Source organism: Lethenteron reissneri, chromosome 8 (assembly GCF_015708825.2).
Source record: "Lethenteron reissneri isolate LAM-NWPU_2019-01 chromosome 8, ASM1570882v1, whole genome shotgun sequence".
NCBI lineage: Eukaryota > Metazoa > Chordata > Hyperoartia > Petromyzontiformes > Petromyzontidae > Lethenteron > Lethenteron reissneri.
Window position 1 is genome coordinate 5,846,866 of NC_083786.1, and position 17,844 is coordinate 5,864,709.

At 59.0% G+C, this 17,844-nt stretch overlaps 2 protein-coding genes across 5 annotated transcripts in view; one reads left to right on the top strand and one right to left on the bottom strand.

Annotated features, from left to right (window-relative positions):
• The first annotated feature begins 554 nt into the window (after positions 1-554).
• LOC133360706 (potassium channel subfamily K member 18-like) lies at positions 555-8,076 on the top strand. Of its 2 annotated transcripts, XM_061579495.1 has the most exons (4): positions 555-894; positions 4,151-4,493; positions 5,152-5,304; positions 5,680-8,076. In XM_061579495.1, the coding sequence occupies exons 2-4, from the start codon at positions 4,199-4,201 to the stop codon at positions 6,909-6,911; spliced, it is 1,680 nt and encodes a 559-aa protein (XP_061435479.1). In that variant the 5' UTR covers positions 555-894; positions 4,151-4,198; the 3' UTR covers positions 6,912-8,076. The 2 variants fall into 2 exon arrangements, with proteins under 2 accessions (XP_061435479.1, XP_061435485.1); XM_061579501.1 differs by lacking the exons at positions 555-894; positions 4,151-4,493 and adding an exon at positions 4,568-4,889.
• Positions 8,077-13,911: 5,835 nt separating this feature from the next.
• LOC133360721 (protein jagged-1-like) overlaps positions 13,912-17,844 on the bottom strand; it is a 31,824-nt gene continuing 27,891 nt past the window's right edge. For 2 of the 3 annotated variants that reach the window (XM_061579528.1, XM_061579512.1), the window contains 4 exons: positions 17,407-17,640; positions 16,863-16,994; positions 16,281-16,461; positions 13,912-15,873 (listed from right to left, as the gene is read on the bottom strand). In XM_061579528.1, coding sequence (XP_061435512.1) covers positions 15,167-15,873; positions 16,281-16,461; positions 16,863-16,994; positions 17,407-17,640 — 1,254 coding nt within the window. In that variant the 3' untranslated portion in view covers positions 13,912-15,166. The remainder of the gene's footprint in view (positions 15,874-16,280; positions 16,462-16,862; positions 16,995-17,406; positions 17,641-17,844) is intronic. The other variant, XM_061579518.1, reaches the window with a different exon arrangement.

The following is a 17,844-nucleotide window of genomic DNA, read 5'->3' on the forward strand; positions in this document are numbered from 1 at the left end:
TAAGGTGAAGTTGCCCCTGTGGTTTAACCCTGCACACCCGCTCTTTAATCGTCTCGTAAACAAGTCCCCGCTTATGAGTTGCGCGTGCAGCAGCGGGGTGGAGCGTCAGCCAGCTGCAGTCACCGCTCCACGTGCGTGCGGGCGGGCGAGCGCGGGACAGCGGTAAACACAATGGGAGCGCGCGGGGGAGGGGAGGGGAGGCCAGCGCGCACGCGACGTGCCTCGAGGGGGCAAAGCCCCTACCCTCCATCTGTGCCCCTACCCCCCCCCGACAGCGAGTTCCAGTCCCGTGCGCGAGTGGGGGGGGGCAGGAAGGGGGCAGCCACTGGGAGCGTCGGCTCGCGCAGCCGTGGCGCGCAAACAGAGGCGGCAGGAATGCGTGCCAGCTCCTCCTCTTCCTACCTCCTCCTCCTCCCCCGCTCCTCCTCCCCCTGCCCACACCCACATACTCCTCCCGCCCTCCCTATCAAAAGCAGCGGCGAGGGTTTGTCGCCTGTCCTCTTTCCTCGCCTCGTAAACTCACCATGAGGTTCTCGCCCCCCCCTACACTCCCCTCCCCCTTCGGGCCCCTCCCCCTCCACCGGGACAAAAGACCCCCGAGTTGGCCACTGCTCCATGCGCTCACTTGGGACAGGCGGGGACACGGCGGGAGCTCGACTCTGGCGCGCTCTGCTGGGACGAGACTCGAGCTCCCCCCGCTACCCCCGGGGGTCCTCTGCCGTCGCGTAAACACTCCTTGGGTGCCACTTGGCGTGCAGAGTCCTGCGGACCCCCCGCCGCGAGGGGGCTCGCAGCGCTTCGGGTTCGGAAGGGGCTGCCTGGGACTCGCAAGACAGGGGGACCTGCAGGGGAGGTTCGTGAGGCCGAGCGGGCAAAGAGCGGCGCATCCGCCCGGTGAGTGAACCCCTCACTTTGATCTGAAACCTCCGGCTGAAGTAGCGAAATGACTTAACAGCCAAACGGCCAGTGCCACCATCATCAGTTTTCTTTTTCCACGTACCAGGCGCACCTTCAAGCGCCGCGACTCGTTTAACAAGACAGTCCAACGTGAGATTCAGCCTTCAAACTTGGTACAGTGCCACAACTCCAGTTAGTAGCAGTGAACTCTGGCTCGGTCTGAGCCACTCCCTCCCTCCCGCATGTCTCGCGGAATCTTCTCAATGGGGGGCGGTGCGCAGCAGCATGGGCGGTGGATCCGCTCACCGAAAGCGGCCGTCACGTCGCGGTGTGAGCTTGCGGGACCGGTTCCGTCCGAACTCACGAGACCTCTCTCCCGTTGGGGACCCCCTCTCTCCCGCTGGTGACCCCCTTTCTCCCGTTGGGGACTCTCTCTCTCCCGTTGGGGACCCCCTCTCTCCCGTTGGGGACCCCCTCTCTCCCGTTGGGGACCCCCTTTCTCCCGTTGGGGACTCTCTCTCCCGTTGGGGACCCTCTCTCTCCCGTTGGGGACCCCCTCTCTCCCGTTGGGGACCGCTCTCCCGTTGGGGACCCCCTCTCTCCCGTTGGGGACCATCTCTCTCCCGTTGGGGACCATCTCTCTCCCGTTGGGGACCATCTCTCTCCCGTTGGGGACCCTCTCTCTCCCGTTGGGGACCCTCTCTCTCCCGTTGGGGACCTTTCTCACCGAGGCCATCCGCGGGGCGTTGCTGTAAATCATCTTCCAGTTGAATGGTTTTTCACCCGCGCGTAAACACATAAAGGCAACAGTAAATCGTGGGGCCACGCAGCCCTGAGGCTGGAGCCGGCAAACAGGGGGTCGTGTTAGGTCGCGCGGCGCGTTCCCGGGCGAGGAGGCGCGGGGGGCGATAACGGAGACGGCGAGGGAGATGCCGATGAAACGAGTGGTGAGCGCGCAGATTCTCTCCCTCAGTAATCGCCCTCGAACGTACAGCCCTGTGCCAGTCCCCTTCTGGACGAAGGGCTCGCCACGCCGCTATTGGTCGACGGGATTGTCTAGCCATACTTCACCGCGCTAGTCGATGCAGGTTGGTGATTGCGGTGGGAGAGGGGTTGGGGGGCTCCGGTTCAGAGACGTCTCGCTGTTTACGTTACCCGTGGCCGTGAATCGAACTCGCGTGACCGGATTCATGGCACAGTCGCGAATCTTAGACAGCTGTATAGCACTGCACATAGCCCCGCCGTCACTCATCGCAGCATCCAACCGCCTGCAGCGTTGAACAGGGCCCTGGTGTGTAGTCGCGGTGCTCTCGCCAATAGCATCTGGCGAACCCGGCAGTGTCGGTGCACCTGACTGCTGATGAGTCCCAGAAGGCGGAAACCCGGCGGACACTCTGCGTGCTGAATAACAATGCCGCTGGGTGATTGGCGTGGAAAGACAAGAGGCCGATGGGCTCTAACGGGGTCTGTCCGTGCGCAGGGGTTTCCCCCCGCGAGATCTGTGGCGCAACTCTCCCGCGCGTTGTCGGGCACGATCTCCGAACTGAAGTTCCCGAAACGGCACGCGAAACGTCGGACAAAATGCCGAACGCTCGAATACACGTGGGAGAGGCAAACAACGAGGGTTAAAAAAAATATGCGCTGAGAAGTGAACAGAAGCCACGGTTGTTTGGATAAATAATTTACTCGCCGTAGCCTCGGGGGTCGATTCTGAACAAATACGAACTCGCCTCGGATCTCCCCGTGCGCCCGCACAAGAGGAGGGGGGGGGGGGGCTGTGGGCAGCGCTGGGCTCCGAGGCTGTGATGGGGCTCGGCCTTAGACGCGCAGCTGCTGATTATAACAAACAAGCACCACGCGAGCCTATAGGCGACATTCGTTTCGAGCAACGGGCATTGTTCATGGCGCATACCAATTATATTGAAGTTGCGGGAAGGAGACCGCGGGCTGCGCGTGCCGTGCGCGGCTCTGATGTCGCGGGGAGGCACGGCGTGGGCTTCCCGTGGCAAATTGCAAAACTCGCAATGCTGATGGCGTAGCGGATGATGATGATGGTAATTATGGGGGTGACTGCCATACCTGATGCGGATGATTATAATATATATCCCTCCCAATATTCAAATATGATCAAAATGTCCCCCCCCCCAATATATTGTTATAAAATAGATTTCTGTTTATATGATTGTGGTTATGGTTGTAGTTTATTAATCCCTAATCTCTGCCATTACATACAATGAAACAAGAAAAGAAAAAAACAGAGCAATGTAATACAATATACTATTGGACATTATTGTAAAAAAGTGCATCCCATGTCCTAGTGCATTTTTTTATATTTTAGGCAGGAAATTAGTTTTCAAATTTAGATTTTTTTTTCTGGGGGGGGAGGGACCCCCAGAACCCCTGGAAGATTTGGTCCCCCCCAATGTTGACTCCATGGCTACGGCCTTGATGAGCACTGATGTTGATGTAGTGAATGTTGATGATGTGGATGACTATGATGCGTGGGGTGATGGTGACGACGAGAATGAAGAGCACATCCCGCGCAAGGTGTCTTCGTAGCAGTTCGTTACAAAAACCAAAACCGCTTGCAGGGCGCGAGCGAACCGGACAGCGATGGTGGCACTGATGATGGTGATGTTGATGATGGCGATGTTGATGGTATTGATAATGATGATGGTGGTGATGTTGATGATGGTGATATTGATGGTATTGATGATGGTGGTGTTGATGGTGATGATGGTATTGATGATGATAATGATAGTGGTGATGTCAGCCCCCCCGGAATGCTACCCCCGCCCGCAGCGCGGTGGCGTGGAATTCAGTACCACGCCCAAGAGAAACTTACTCACCACCACAGCCTTCCTCCCACAGACAATACCCCCAACGCGTGCTCGAGAAACGCTCAGCGGGGTAACGTTTTAGGCAATTGCCCTTCTTTAATGGTGTTGTTTTATTGTTGTAAGGACGAGGAAAAGCGTGTATTGAACGACTTTTGGAATTCCCTCCCCATCGATTCTAAACTCGCGTGAGCCACCAACCCCGATGGTGACGCACACGCCCGGCGATCGAGCGCTTGAGGGGCAAAGTGGGATCACAAACACATCCGTGCATCCCCTCGTACGCGTGATGGGTTTATTTCTGATATCCCCAAGCGGTTCGCACGAGCCCCCTACCTCGGGCCTATGTAGGTTGAGCCTGGATGAAGCCGACACCCACCCCGAGCTGACCCGAGCTGACCCGTGTCTCCCGGCAGTAGCGGCGACGGCATCGGCATCGTCAGCGGGGATCGTTTTCGTCCACGATGGTCGCCGACGTGGGGGAGCGGGCGGAGGAGGCCCCGTCACGGGTGCGCCGTGGGCCCCCGTGCTGCGGACCGGGGACCCGGGCGCGGCAGCTGCTGCACCACCTGGCCCCGCACGCGCTGCTCACCACGCTTTTGGTGCTGTACGCCCTGGCGGGGGCCCTCGCCTTCAGCTACCTGGAGCGCCCCGCCGAGCAGGAGGCCCACGAGAACGCGAGCGAGGAGGCCCAGCGCACGCTGAGTCACCTCGTCAAGAACATCATCGACGCGGTCCGCACCAACGTCTGCTGCACCGGTCAGCCACAGGAGGACGCGGCGGGGTGGGGGGGAGTTGCCAAGGGTGGCTTGGATGGGATTATCAAGGGGATACCTTAATCAGGGGTCTGGGGTGGTGACACCGCGATGATGCGGGAGACTTCTGGTGCCGCTTCATGTCTCGTGCTCTCCCGTAGGTGATGACTTGGAGAGGCCTTCATCCAGCAGTGGATTGACAAAGAGCTGTACGTTATTATTTATAAAGATTGTGACTATCTCATCGCCCTTCAATGTGTTTCTGGGCTGTACCGCCTTGTGTCATGTCCGTCGTTTAGCTGCACCTGCTGTGCGCTTCTTCAGAAGCTATTTCCAGCGCTGAAGAAACTCCCAACATGCAGAGCGAAACGTCGGACATCGTGCCGAACGACACCCAGCGGTACAGCCAGAGCATTCGCCGGAGGGAGAGCTGGACAGCAGCAGCATTGCTACGCGCATACGGGGTGGGGGGGGGGGGTGTAGCGTGCAGGGATGGAGGGGTGGTGCAGAGAAAGGGGGGGGGGGGTAGCGTGCAGGGATGGAGGGGTGGTGCAGAGAAACGGGGAGGGGGGGTAGCATGCAGGGATGTGGAGGGGGGGGGGGAGGCGTGCAGGGACGGAGGGGGGGGCTTCTCGCCTCACTACCCGGGGCTTTCCTTGCAGGGGAGGTGTGGAACAGCAGCATGAGCGGCGCTCTGGAGGAGATGCTGCGCCTGCACCTGCTGGGGGCCGGGGTGGGCTCCACGCCCCCTGACCAGGCCAAGTGGAGCTTCATGGGCGCGCTCTTCTTCTGCTGCACCATCTTCACCACCATCGGTGAATGCCGGCGCCGACCAATCGGCCCTCGGCCACAACTCTCATTGTTTATGTTCACTATTGATATTGAAGCGAAACAAAGTCGTGGCTGCTGATCCACATTGATAATTATTAATTGCACTGATTGTGGTCAACGCCGTTGATGATGGTGACAATTAAGTCAATTACAGTCACCCTGGACAGTAACACCCTTGCAAACGAGACGTTCCAGGTGAAATATTTTAATTTAAGACGATACATAAATTCCACGGTCATGAATTATGGCTCCGATAATTAATCCAAACGCATAATAACGACAACTGACCAACCACTGATGGCGATTGATGACGACCCTCCCTCTCGCCCTGCCCACCCTTCCCCCCCACCCCCCGGCAGGTTACGGTAACATCTCCCCAGTGACTAGTGTCGGTAAGGTGCTGTGCATGGCCTACGCCACGCTCGGCATCCCCATCATGCTACTGGTGGTGGCCGACGCGGGCGACCTATTGGCCGCCGGCCTCACGCGCCTCTACACCACGTGCCGCGACCGCTGCTCCTCCACCCTCGAGCGTTGGAGACGACGAGAGAAAGGCCACGACGGCGACAAGAAGGGTGCGCGGGAGCAGCGCCGGTGGTGGTGGGCCCAGAAGCGCCGCTCCCGCCGTGGCGGCGGTGAGGGAGAGCCGGATGGGCTCCGTGGCGCGGACGGGCCTGCGGGAGCCCTCGTGGGAGAGAACGGCCGCACTGAGCTGGACGGTCTGCTTCTGTCAGCCAAACCTAGCAATGGCGGTGGCGGCGCGCCGCCCGCTTCGGACACCGCGCCGGACCCCTGCTCGGTGCGGAGGTCGGGTTCGGTGCTGAGGTCGGGGTCCGTGCGCAGTGGCGACCACGTCCTGCTCGAGTTCCAGGCGCTGCGGCGGCTCAGGTCGCTGAGGAACAGCATAGCAGCGCCACCGGACGAGATGTCGCTCTTCGGGACGACCGGCGCGCTCCGGGGCGTGCGCCATCGGTCGCCGAGCGACGCCGTGGCAATGGTGGTGGCGCCGGGCGGGAGGTCCGTGGTGGTGGAGTTGGAGGAGTTCGCCGGCGTCTGGGCGGCGCCGGCGGCGTCAGACGGCGCGACGCTCCTCCGTGCCGGCGTGGGGCAGCGCCGGCTGTCGGAGGGCGGCGGCGTTCGGCCCGTGGCCGGAGCCCGGTTGGAGCGCAGCCGCTCGTGGCCTGGCGTGACGGGCGTGGCCGACGCCGCCACCAAGATCCGCTGGATCGGGGAGCTGGCCGAGCAGCTGGATGTGCCGGTGCGGCTCATCTTGGCGACGCTGGCGGCGTACGTGGCGCTGGGCGCCCTCATGATGCCCTTCTGGGAGGAGTGGAGCTATCTGGACGCCTTCTACTTCTGCTTCGTGACCATGACCACAATCGGCCTGGGCGACATCGTGCCCAGCCACCCCAACTACTTCCTGCTCATCTCCATTTACATCGTCTTCGGCATGGCCGTCATGTCGGCCGCCTTCAAGCTCACGCAGGACCGCATCTTCGCGTGCTACCGCCGGCTCGTCACGTCGCGGCACCGCCTGTGCCGCCGTTGCCTGGCGTGCGGGAGCGGCCCGGGCGCGGGGGCCGAGGGGTGACCCCCGTGTGAACTCCGGCGTTCGACCTGGACCCCCCGTTCCGCCCTGCCGTTAGCCCTGTGGGGCCAGGGCGGGGTTTGGGTGGAAGACACGAACAGACGTGGCCACGGACAGATTAATAAAGTGCAGCCAGGCGCGAATATTTTCACGGAACTGTAATGCAAATCTTGATTTTAAGCTTTCGTGATGCAGATGTAGAACGTGAGCCGGTGGTGACGCCGGCAGTAGTGGCAGTAGCGGTGGCAGCGTTTGCTGGGCCCCCACGGCCGCTTGTGCGAGGGCCCCGCGGCGCTTGTCGTGTTGGGGCGCGACGGAGACCCACACCACGTGCCGCCCTCTTCCGCCCCAGTTGAACATAGCGGCGAATTAAAAATAACATCAAACGAACAAACCTCATAACCCCGTGGGGAGTGGGGGGGGGGGCAGCGTGGGGAGACATCTCAATTTAGCAGGGCCCTCCTGAAAACATTCTTCAGTGAGGAGGCTCTCCTGGGTAAATACATGGCACCGTTATTGTTGTTATTGATTGCAGCGATTAGTGAGCGATTCGAGCGGTTCGTGGTGTGATGGTGCAAGTCCCATCGTGGGGGGGAGGGCTAGATCCGAGGACGGGGGGGGGCTTGAGCAACGTCAGATCTCGTGCGGTGTCGTCATTGCTAACCAGCTTGTGAGTGAGTAGCTAGTTAATGAATCGATTGTAGTTATGATTTAAGCTCCGCACGCGACTGCAATAACCTCTTGATTCGTCATGAGCAGCTGCTGGTGACGTCACTCAGGGAGACCCCGTGCGGGGCGGGGGGGTGTGCGGGGGATGCCCCCCCCCCCCCAGACCGCGATACTGTCGGGTCGCCTAATTGGAATAGGATAACGCTATTTAATAATAATTATTATTATAGCACGGGTAACATCCATAAGCGCACAGAGGATGGAGGAGGAGGGGTGGGGTAAACTAAAGCGGAGGGAGTCTCAGTGTTGTAAGCGCACGTGTGCGTGTGCAACGTTTGTACTGGCGATTTATAAAACTTCCGATTTCTACTTTTCGTGCTGCGTGGGCCCGTGTGCTGTTTTCCGTGCTGCGTGGGTGAGGTCGAGCTGCTGCGGTGTGTAAATATCGCCACTGGGGAGACAAAGGCGGCCGGGTATATTGCTGGCAACCCACCCCAACCCAACCCCCTCGTGTGCCGCTTTGACCTTCACACTTGCTCGCTAAGATCGCTCGCTCCCAACATTCTGGCCAGGTTAGACGTGGTGGTGGTGGGGGGTGTTTGTGTCTCTGTGTGGTCGAACGTGAGGCTAAGTGTGAACTGTGAGTCGTGAGGGAATGTTGTTGTTGTGTTGCTCATGAGTGGAGATGCTTCAGAGTCCAGGTCTGTCGCAATTCTCTTTAACTCTCAAGTTTGGCAATAAATGTCCCCCCACCACCACCACCCCTCCCCCCCACCACCACCCCTCCCCCCCCCACCACCACCCCTCCCCCCCCCACCACCACCCCTCCCCCATCCCCCCTCCCCCATTCTGACCCACTCCGCCCATTCGACCCCACAAGTATTGGTTTGTAGCGTAGTGCGCTAACCACTGCGCCACCGCTCCCCCCTCAGACACCCCCCCCCCCCCACTTCACCGGCACCCAAAGATCCCCCGTGTAGCCTTAACATGCTTTTGGAACGAGTGCCGCTCGCGAGTACCAATGGAGGCCGGCACGGTACACAAGGCGGTGGGTGGCCAGCACCATGCCCAGTCGCATTTGTCTCCCCAGTGTTGTATGCATGATGGACTTCTTTCGCACCGTACTGGCTCCTCAGTTGAGGATAAGTAGACCTAGAGGAGGCCCCAGGACCCGTTAAGATTATTGTCAATGATGTTGGCCGTGAGCGGGAATCGAACTGATGTGGCCGCATTCGCAGCGCGGCGCGCTAACCGGCGCGCTACCCGCTGCGCCACCACTCCCCCACCCCCTCCACCACCCCCTCCACCACCACTCCCCCACCCCCTCCACCACCACTCCCCCACCCCCTCCACCACCATTCCCTCCACCACAGAGGTCGCAAACGGGTTTTGATTCCTTACCCGTACCCGGCCGCACCAGTGTCGCAAACGGGTACCCGTACCCGGCCGTACCCGTACCCTACCCGTACCCGGCCGGGTACGGGTAGGGTACGGATATCGGGTACCTGATTGCGACCTCTGGGATGAAGCCATGTTGCAGGCGCGGTTGGGTTGATTCTAGGAACTTGAATTGTGAGAAGAGACAAGACGTTGGGAAATTAGTGACAAACAGTTACTAACCAGTGACTCACGGTCTACTCGTACCCGGGTACGGGTAGCCGGGTATCGGGTAGGGTACGGGTATCGGGTACCCGGTTGCGACCTCTGCTCCACCACCACTCCCTCACCACGACAACGCCGCTGGCGTCACCACGAGCGAGTCGTCCGCATGGGGGGCCCCTTGTGGCCCCTGGTGCCACCAACTGGCCGGTGTCGCGCGCTTGGGGCATTCCGCGTCAATTTGGGAACCCAGCACGTGGACTCCCGCGAGACCCCATCGCTCTCGCCCAACAAACAGCTCCTCTGTGCCCCGTCACCACACGGCCATCACTACCGCCCATCGCCGCCCATCACCTCCCATCCCGCATCCACCCACCATCATCATCAACCCCTTTCGAACCACCCCGCTACCTCCCTCATCAGCCCACGCCATCGCCTCCCCTTGCGGTGAAAGCGTTAGAAATGTTTGTCCTAAAAGAAAGCGAACTAATTTTATCTTTTATTTATGACTTTAAATTAAAATCAGCATCCGGCTGCGAACACAAATCGCGTTTTCTTGTTGTTGCAAAAGTAACGAGGATCATGGCGCGTAAAACAATTAACTCGTTAAAACAACGACGGGTGGAGCTGAGTCGAAGTGCCGACGATGGCGGGAATGGTGCGGCGTGAGTCCATGGACACGAGACCTCCTCCCCCACCTCCTCCTCCCCCCCCCACCTCCTCCACCTCCCCCACCTCCTCCTCCACCAGCACCACACGGACCGCGTCGGTTCGTCCAGATTCACCTCGACGAGCCCGGCGCGGTGCTCTCGCCACGGAGGGGGCGATCGAGCGCGCTGCGTTTAGACCCAAGCCACGTTGGCTTTGCGGGGCTTTGCGGGGATGCGCTTTGACCATGCTTCACCACTCACGCGGCAGCCTCGCGCTTGTCAGCATGAATGGCGCCGAATATCAAGTGTCCCTAATTATTGTTGCTATTTTGACGTGAGTATAGCGGCCTCTAGTGGCTTACAGGGATCGCGCCAGAACCCATTTCACGCAACGATTTGAAATGAATTAAAAGGTATTGATTACACTATGTAGAACAATATTTGTTCCTGGGTACTCGGTGTTATTTTTTTATTGCTTATGCCTAAAAAGTATAGAACATGGCTATTGTTCCCCACAAAGTTTTGCTTTTGTGACCAGGACTTTATGTGAACGAAAGACAAATGCACACCACGTTTTCTCATTGAAAATAGGTTCATTTCAAAAGATCACTGTCCTGGTCACAAAAGCAAAGTTTGTGGGGAATAATAGCTATTATCTGGACTTTTCAAGCATAAGCAATTAGGAAATGACACTGACTACCCAGGAACATTTTGTTTTGTTACAGTGTTATTAACGCACGCGGTGTGACGCAAGTATCCCGAGCCTGACAACGACATTGACATCGATTACCCATTCGGCTTCTACGCGGCGACCATCTCTACCCAGCGGGTACTAACACCCCCAAAACCAAACCCCCACCCCCCCCTGCTCCTCTGTATCACCCGGGGCGCCTAAACTCTCGTGGTGCCAATCCACATGGCCACGAAAGGTGAATCGCGTGATTACGGCGTGTGAACGGACAGCCCTCCCGTCAACTGCTGGACGAGCCCCCCCCCCCCACGCCGTGCGGGTTCGTGGGTTGTGTGGGGGGCGGTCACACTGCCCGTACGTGGCCACGCTGATCGGTGCGAGTTGGTGAAGGCGGGGAGCGTACACCATGGGAGTTGGGAATCGCACAATTCGCTTGTAATGATCCACATACGCACGAAGTACAATATAACCAAACTGGTACCAATAAAGTGTCAGTTTCAGCCCTCACCCTACCGTGGGACCCATTGGCGTTAGGGTCACGCGACGGCGGTCAGTTCCACCGAGGTGTGACTTGCAGGTCAGTGCAGGGATAATATTCAGCCAGAGCTGTTCGGCGCTGAACTCTGGAAGAAAAAAAATTATTCCACGAGACAACGAAACCCTGGGTTCATGTCGAGTGAGTGCGAGCGCGGCTCGAGTTGACCTGGTGGAACTCTGCATGAACCCGGGTGGACGCGAGGTCGGAGGACCGAGCCGGGCGCGAGGTAGCCTGGGAGTGGATGAGATCCTCTTTAGAGCGGATCGAGTCTCCCCGCCTGACCATCGGAGGCACGAGCGAGATGCGTGGTGGACGAGCGACTGTAGCAGCGGACGATTTTTTTCCGGGACGGGACGGAGCTGGAAGCATCAGTGGACAACAACCTGGCCACGATCCGGAACTTTAAACTCGCTCCACTCAGTGCGGGACATAAACGAAGTGCACCCCAGTGTATCTACTTTACACGGTGCACCCCAGTGGGTCTACTTTACACAGTGCACCCCAGTGGGTCTACTTTACACGGTGCACCCCAGTGGGTCTACTTTACACGGTGCACCCCAGTGGGTCTACTTTACACGGTGCACCCCAGTGGGTCTACTTTACACGGTGCACCCCAGTGGGTCTACTTTACACGGTGCACCCCAGTGGGTCTACTTTACACGGTGCACCCCAGTGGGTCTACTTTACACGGTGCACCCCAGTGGGTCTACTTTACACGGTGCACCCCAGTGGGTCTACTTTACACAGTGCACCCCAGTGGGTCTACTTTACACAGTGCACCCCAGTGGGTCTGCTTTACACAGTGCACCCCAGTGGGTCTACTTTACACGGTGCACCCCAGTGGGTCTACTTTACACAGTGCACCCCAGTGGATCTACTTTACACGGTGCACCCCAGTGGGTCTACTTTACACGGTGCACCCCAGTGGGTCTACTTTACACGGTGCACCCCAGTGGGTCTACTTTACACGATGCACCCCAGTGGGTCTACTTTACACGGTGCACCCCAGTGGGTCTACTTTACACGGTGCACCCCAGTGGGTCTACTTTACACCGTGCACCCCAGTGGGTCTACTTTACACCGTGCACCCCAGTGGGTCTACTTTACACAGTGCACCCCAGTGGGTCTACTTTACACGGTGCATCCCCAGTGGGTCTACTTTACACCGTGCACCCCAGTGGGTCTACTTTACACCGTGCACCCCAGTAGGGTCTACTTTACACAGTGCACACCAGTGGGTCTACTTTACACGGTGCACCCCAGTGGGTCTACTTTACACGGTGCACCCCAGTGGGTCTAGTTTACACGGTGCACCCCAGTGGGTCTACTGTACACCGTGCACCCCAGTAGGTCTACTTTACACGGTGCACCCCAGTGGGTCTAGTTTACACGGTGCACCCCAGTGGGTCTACTTTACACGGTGCACCCCAGTGGGTCTACTTTACACGGTGCACCCCAGTGGGTCTACTGTACACGGTGCACCCCAGTGGGTCTACTTTACACGGTGCACCCCAGTGGGTCTACTTTACACGGTGCACCCCAGTGGGTCTACTTTACACGGTGCACCCCAGTGGGTCTACTTTACACGGTGCACCCCAGTGGGTCTACTTTACACGGTGCACCCCAGTGGGTGTAGTTTACACGGTGCACCCCAGTGGGTCTACTGTACACCGTGCACCCCAGTAGGTCTACTTTACACGGTGCACCCCAGTGGGTCTAGTTTACACGGTGCACCCCAGTGGGTCTACTTTACACGGTGCACCCCGGTGGGTCTACTTTACACGGTGCACCCCAGTGGGTCTACTGTACACGGTGCACCCCAGTGGGTCTACTTTACACGGTGCACCCCAGTGGGTCTACTTTACACGGTGCACCCCAGTGGGTCTACTTTACACGGTGCACCCCAGTGGGTCTAGTTTACACGGTGCACCCCAGTGGGTCTACTATACACGGTGCACCCCAGTGGGTCTACTTTACACGGTGCACCCCAGTGGGTCTACTTTCCACGGTGTACCCCAGTGAGTCTACTTTACACGGTGCACCCCAGTGGGTCTACTGTACACGGTGCACCCCAGTGGGTCTACTTTACACGGTGCACTTCAGTGGGTCTACTTTACACAGTGTACCCCAGTGGGTCTACTTTACACGGTGCACCCCAGTGGGTCTACTTTACACGGTGCACCCCAGTGGGTCTACTTTACACGGTGCACCCCAGTGGGTCTACTATACACAGTGTACCCCAGTGGGTCTACTTTACACAGTGCACCCCAGTGGGTCTACTGTACATGGTGCACCCCAGTGGGTCTACTTTACACGGTGCACCCCAGTGGGTCTACTTTACACGGTGCACCCCAGTGGGTCTACTTTACACGGTGTACCCCAGTGGGTCTACTGTACACGGTGTACCCCAGTGGGTCTACTTTACACAGTGTACCCCAGTGGGTCTACTTTACACAGTGTACCCCAGTGGGTCTACTTTACACGGTGCACCCCAGTGGGTCTACTTTACACCGTGCACCCCAGTGGGTCTACTTTACACGGTGCACCCCAGTGGGATTTTACACAGTGCACTAAGTGGGGAAAATGTAGAGCGTAACATTCCAGGGAGCTCGTGTGGTCATGGCTATTCGGTGTTTTGGTTGCACTCTTTGAAGCGTGTCATCATGAGGTGGTCGCTGATAGGCAAGAGATCGCGGGGATTTTATGCGGTGACCAGGGGGAGGCCTCTTTAAGTCTGACACTCAACGCTGCTCGGTTCTGCACAACAACAACAAAGCACGGACAAAAGCAGGCTGCTTCGCCTAAATATACTCTCGATTTGGGAAGAAAAATACGTGTTTTTTTTAATCAGTTTAAAATTTATAAAAACGTTTTACAAATAACAGTGTAGAGAATAACATTTCTTAAATTAAATAGAAAAAAACCGCATTAAATAGAGGCCGCAGTTAACTGCACTAATGTCACTAATGCATTTAAATAATTAAATAATAACCATACATAATCATTTTTTCTTTTACATCAGTCACGTGGTGCAAAAACAAAAGCGCGAAAAATTTTCCACCGAGTGCGGCGACCTGGGACCACGGGGATTCGACTCTGAGAACGCGACCCCAGGCTCCCAGGTCCCTCTACTGCTCCCTTCTCCACTGGCTCATCTGAGCCGAGTCAACGCGGGGCCCTCGCGGTGCCGGCGGATTCTCCACTGGCTCGTTTCCGTGGCCAGCCAGAACCAGACCGTCACAAGACGTCGGAATCTGGCTCGAGGCCAAGCAGGGCCAGGGGCGGAGCTAATGGCGCGGTCGTTGCGAGCGAAGTCGGTCGGCGCACAGCGGGGAACCACCGTCACGGCGTCATCTGCACGAGTCTCGACTCGCGACTCGTTCATTGCTTGTGATGTCGGTGGGACACGGCTGGGCTCCTGCAGTGGATGAACGTGGCGCCTCCTGGGCCGTGCCAGAGCTGGCTCGGTTGTGCAGTGGAAAGAGGAATAACAGTCAGAACCAGACACTGGCCCGACCCCACGTAGCCTGGCCACGGGGTCGCTGGCTTCGCTGGCATCGCTCCCCAGAGGGGGACCCCGCGTGCCACGTGCGCTGCAGTGGGACACGCGCTCCCCCTTGCTGTGGATAACAGCACAGCAGCCAATCAGGAGCCCTGACCCAGGTCTATCCTTAACCCCAACCCCAGCCACATCCATCTCTGCACGGATATTGCGCTGCTAACACCAAACCTGAAAATGGAACGAAAAGTAAATAGGGTCTGGCTAAGCACAGGAAGGTAGGTCTCCAGGGTAGGGAGGGTTCGGGTGAGTGAGAGGACTGGTACTCGTGGGTGGTCGGCTAGTTGGTTGTGGGTGGGGCGCGAGTTTTGTTGGCCGTCTTCATCCCCATGACAGTGCAGTCCTGGCAAAGGTCACTCCTCCAATCTGGTGCTCACACCATGCCTCCAAGTCACGACGCCAGCTCTGATTAGTTTGCTGCAGTGTTTTACCACTCCATCTCCCCTCTCCGCAGTCCAGGGGTAGGGAGCAGGGTCAATTAAATCTTCATCATCATCTACTCGGGGACGCTATGAGCAAGGACATAATTACAAGAGACGTGGGGTGTGGGGGTCACACAAGGTCCTCGGCGCGCTGCGCCCCCCACACGCGGTTGTCCCTCTTGGCGAGCCGGTTGGGCTGCTTGGGCTGCAGGGCGATGATGGAGGCCGCTGGGCCTCCGGGCCCCTCCCCGCCGGGCCCCACACCGGGCCCCGACGCCCTGTACTCCACGGCGGTGGCCGCCGCGGGGAGTCGCGACTTCCTGTCCACGGCCGCCAGAACGTCGGGCCGCAGGCCGCGGATCCCGGGCCTCAGGGCCACTTTCTCCTCATCCTCGTCCTCCTCATCGTGGTGGTGATGATGGTCGTGATGGTCGTGGTTATGATCGTGGCGGTGATCGTGGTGGTTGTGGTCGTGGTCACCCACGCCCCTCTTCTCAGGGCCCGCGTCTCCCGCGGGCCTCTCTGCGGCCCCTGGGTCGGCCCGAGCGATCAGGTTCTTGATGCGGTCGAGTGGCAGTCGCTGGTTGTTGGAGGTGGCGGCGGCGGCGGTGGCGGTGGTGGCGCTGTCGGTGGCGGCGGCGACGCCGGTGGCACGGGGGACACCGGGGCCGCCGGGGGCGATGGTCACCGGAGGCCTCACTTCGGCGGGCAGCACGGACACAAAGGCCTTGTGCTCCTTTGCGCGGCGCTGGCGGCAGAGCCAGAGCAGGCCGAGCGCGAGGAGGCAGGCGAGCCACAGCACCCCGATGAGCACGGCGAGCAGCGGCAGCAGGAAGCCTGGAGGGCAGCACCATCAGCAAAATCATCATCGGGACGGTCACGGCTACAACACTGCATCAGCACCATCACTCACTGCACCATCACTCACTGCATCAGCACCATCACCCACTGCATCAGCACCATCACCCACTACATCAGCACCATCACTCACTACATCAACACCATCACCCACTGCATCAGCACCATCACCCACTGCATCAGCACCATCACCCACTACATCAGCACCATCACTCACTACATCAACACCATCACCCACTGCATCAGCACCATCACCCACTATATCAGCACCATCACTCACTACATCAGCACCATCACCCACTTCATCAGCACCATCACCCACTGCATCAGCACCATCACCCACTGCATCAGCACCATCGCAGACGTCCTCAACACCACCCTCTCACCTGGTTCCCGGGGTGCGCGGTCCAGAATCTCCACCTTGACCTCGGCCAGCGCCCTGAGTGCCGTGCCGTTCACCTGCAGCTGCTGGATCGCCTCCAGAAGCTGTCCCGTGACGTCGCGCAGAGACCCGGGGCCGTGTGGGCCTGGTCCCCCGCGGGATCCCGACAGGACGCTGCCCACGGACTGCGGGGTAGGGTTGGGGTTGAAGGCAAGGGTCGAGAAAAGGGTCACAGTTAGGGTCAGGGGGCTGTCTCTAGATCCCTGCAGTGGAGACCCATCCGACAGCAGTGGTGTGAGCCAGCAATTACAGGGCTGCACCTCTACCGTGACCTTATATCTACACAGCAGAGGGCAGTGCAGCAAATCTATTGTTGTACTGCACTTCGCTATTGACCCTGCGTGTTTAAGGTGTTCATGCGCATGCGCTCGGGTCTGTCCGCGTGGGGGAGTGGCGGTGCTGTGGTTGGCGCATGGCACTACCCTCCCCCTCCACCCACGCCATCGATGTCGGCCGTGGCATCCCGGCAACGGCCGACATCGGTGGCGTAAACATTAACCGGTGGAGCCGGTGGAGTCGCACTCACCACGGTGACGGTGACCTGGCCGGGCCCCGGTGTGGCCGCCTCACAAAGCAGCACGACAGGCCGGGCGGGGGACAGGTCCCGCAGCGCCGGCGAAAAGCGCAGCTCCGAGCACACCTGCTCCACCGTGAGGCCCTGCGAGTGTGGGGGGCATGGGGGTGGGGGGGGGCGACAGGATCACAGGTCACACGGGGGGCTACACTCGCTGTGACGGGACAGCGCACACAGGTGGACGAGCAACCACATCAACCGATTCAACAAAAGGTAAAGGTTCCCCCTCCCCTGGTATAGCCTTAACAGACTGTTGAGGCAAGTGCTGTTAATGAGCATCTATGAAGGTCCAGACACTCACACTTGAGCTTGAGTCAACCTAGGGGAGGCCCAGAACCGGTTCATATAATTATCGTCACCCATGTTGACCGTGAACGGGAATCGAACTCGGGTCGCCGGGTTCTTACAGACATATACACCCGCACACAGCCACGTGCACACACCCACACGCGTGTGTACGCACACACACACACATCCATGCTGCGCGTGTGCGTACCGGCTGCATGTGTGCCGGGTTGAAGTAGAGCGTGATGCGAGAACAGCGGGCGTCGCTGTGTGGGGGGTCACTTGGGAGGCACGCGTCCCTCGGGGGCTCCCTCGGGGGCCAGCACTCCCCCCAGTCAGCGCAAGGTGGTGCCAGGCACCCCCGCGGCCCCACGGGGCGGCACGTCTGGTGCGAGCCGCACCGTGCCCCCCCTCTCAGCGAGCACGGGCGATCGCCACACCACACCTGGGCAGGGCAGAGGAGTTCGGTTAGGGGAGGGGGTTGGCATGGGGACATATGTGGTACAGCTTTCTCAGAACGACCATCCTATCCCATAATGACCAGCCTGTTATACATTGCATTTTATTTTTTTTCAATGTCAATTCTGTTATAGCCATCCCATAGTAACCATCTCATAATAACCAGCCTGCAATTCAGAGCCATCCCATT

Coding starts and splice junctions, on each gene's coding strand:
- LOC133360706 (XM_061579495.1), top strand. CDS start 4,199: ATGGTCGCCGACGTGGGGGAGCGGGCGGAGGAGGCCCCGTCACGGGTG. Junction 4,494..5,151: donor CACCAACGTCTGCTGCACCG/GTCAGCCACAGG, acceptor CTTTCCTTGCAG/GGGAGGTGTGGAACAGCAGC. Junction 5,305..5,679: donor CACCATCTTCACCACCATCG/GTGAATGCCGGC, acceptor ACCCCCCGGCAG/GTTACGGTAACATCTCCCCA.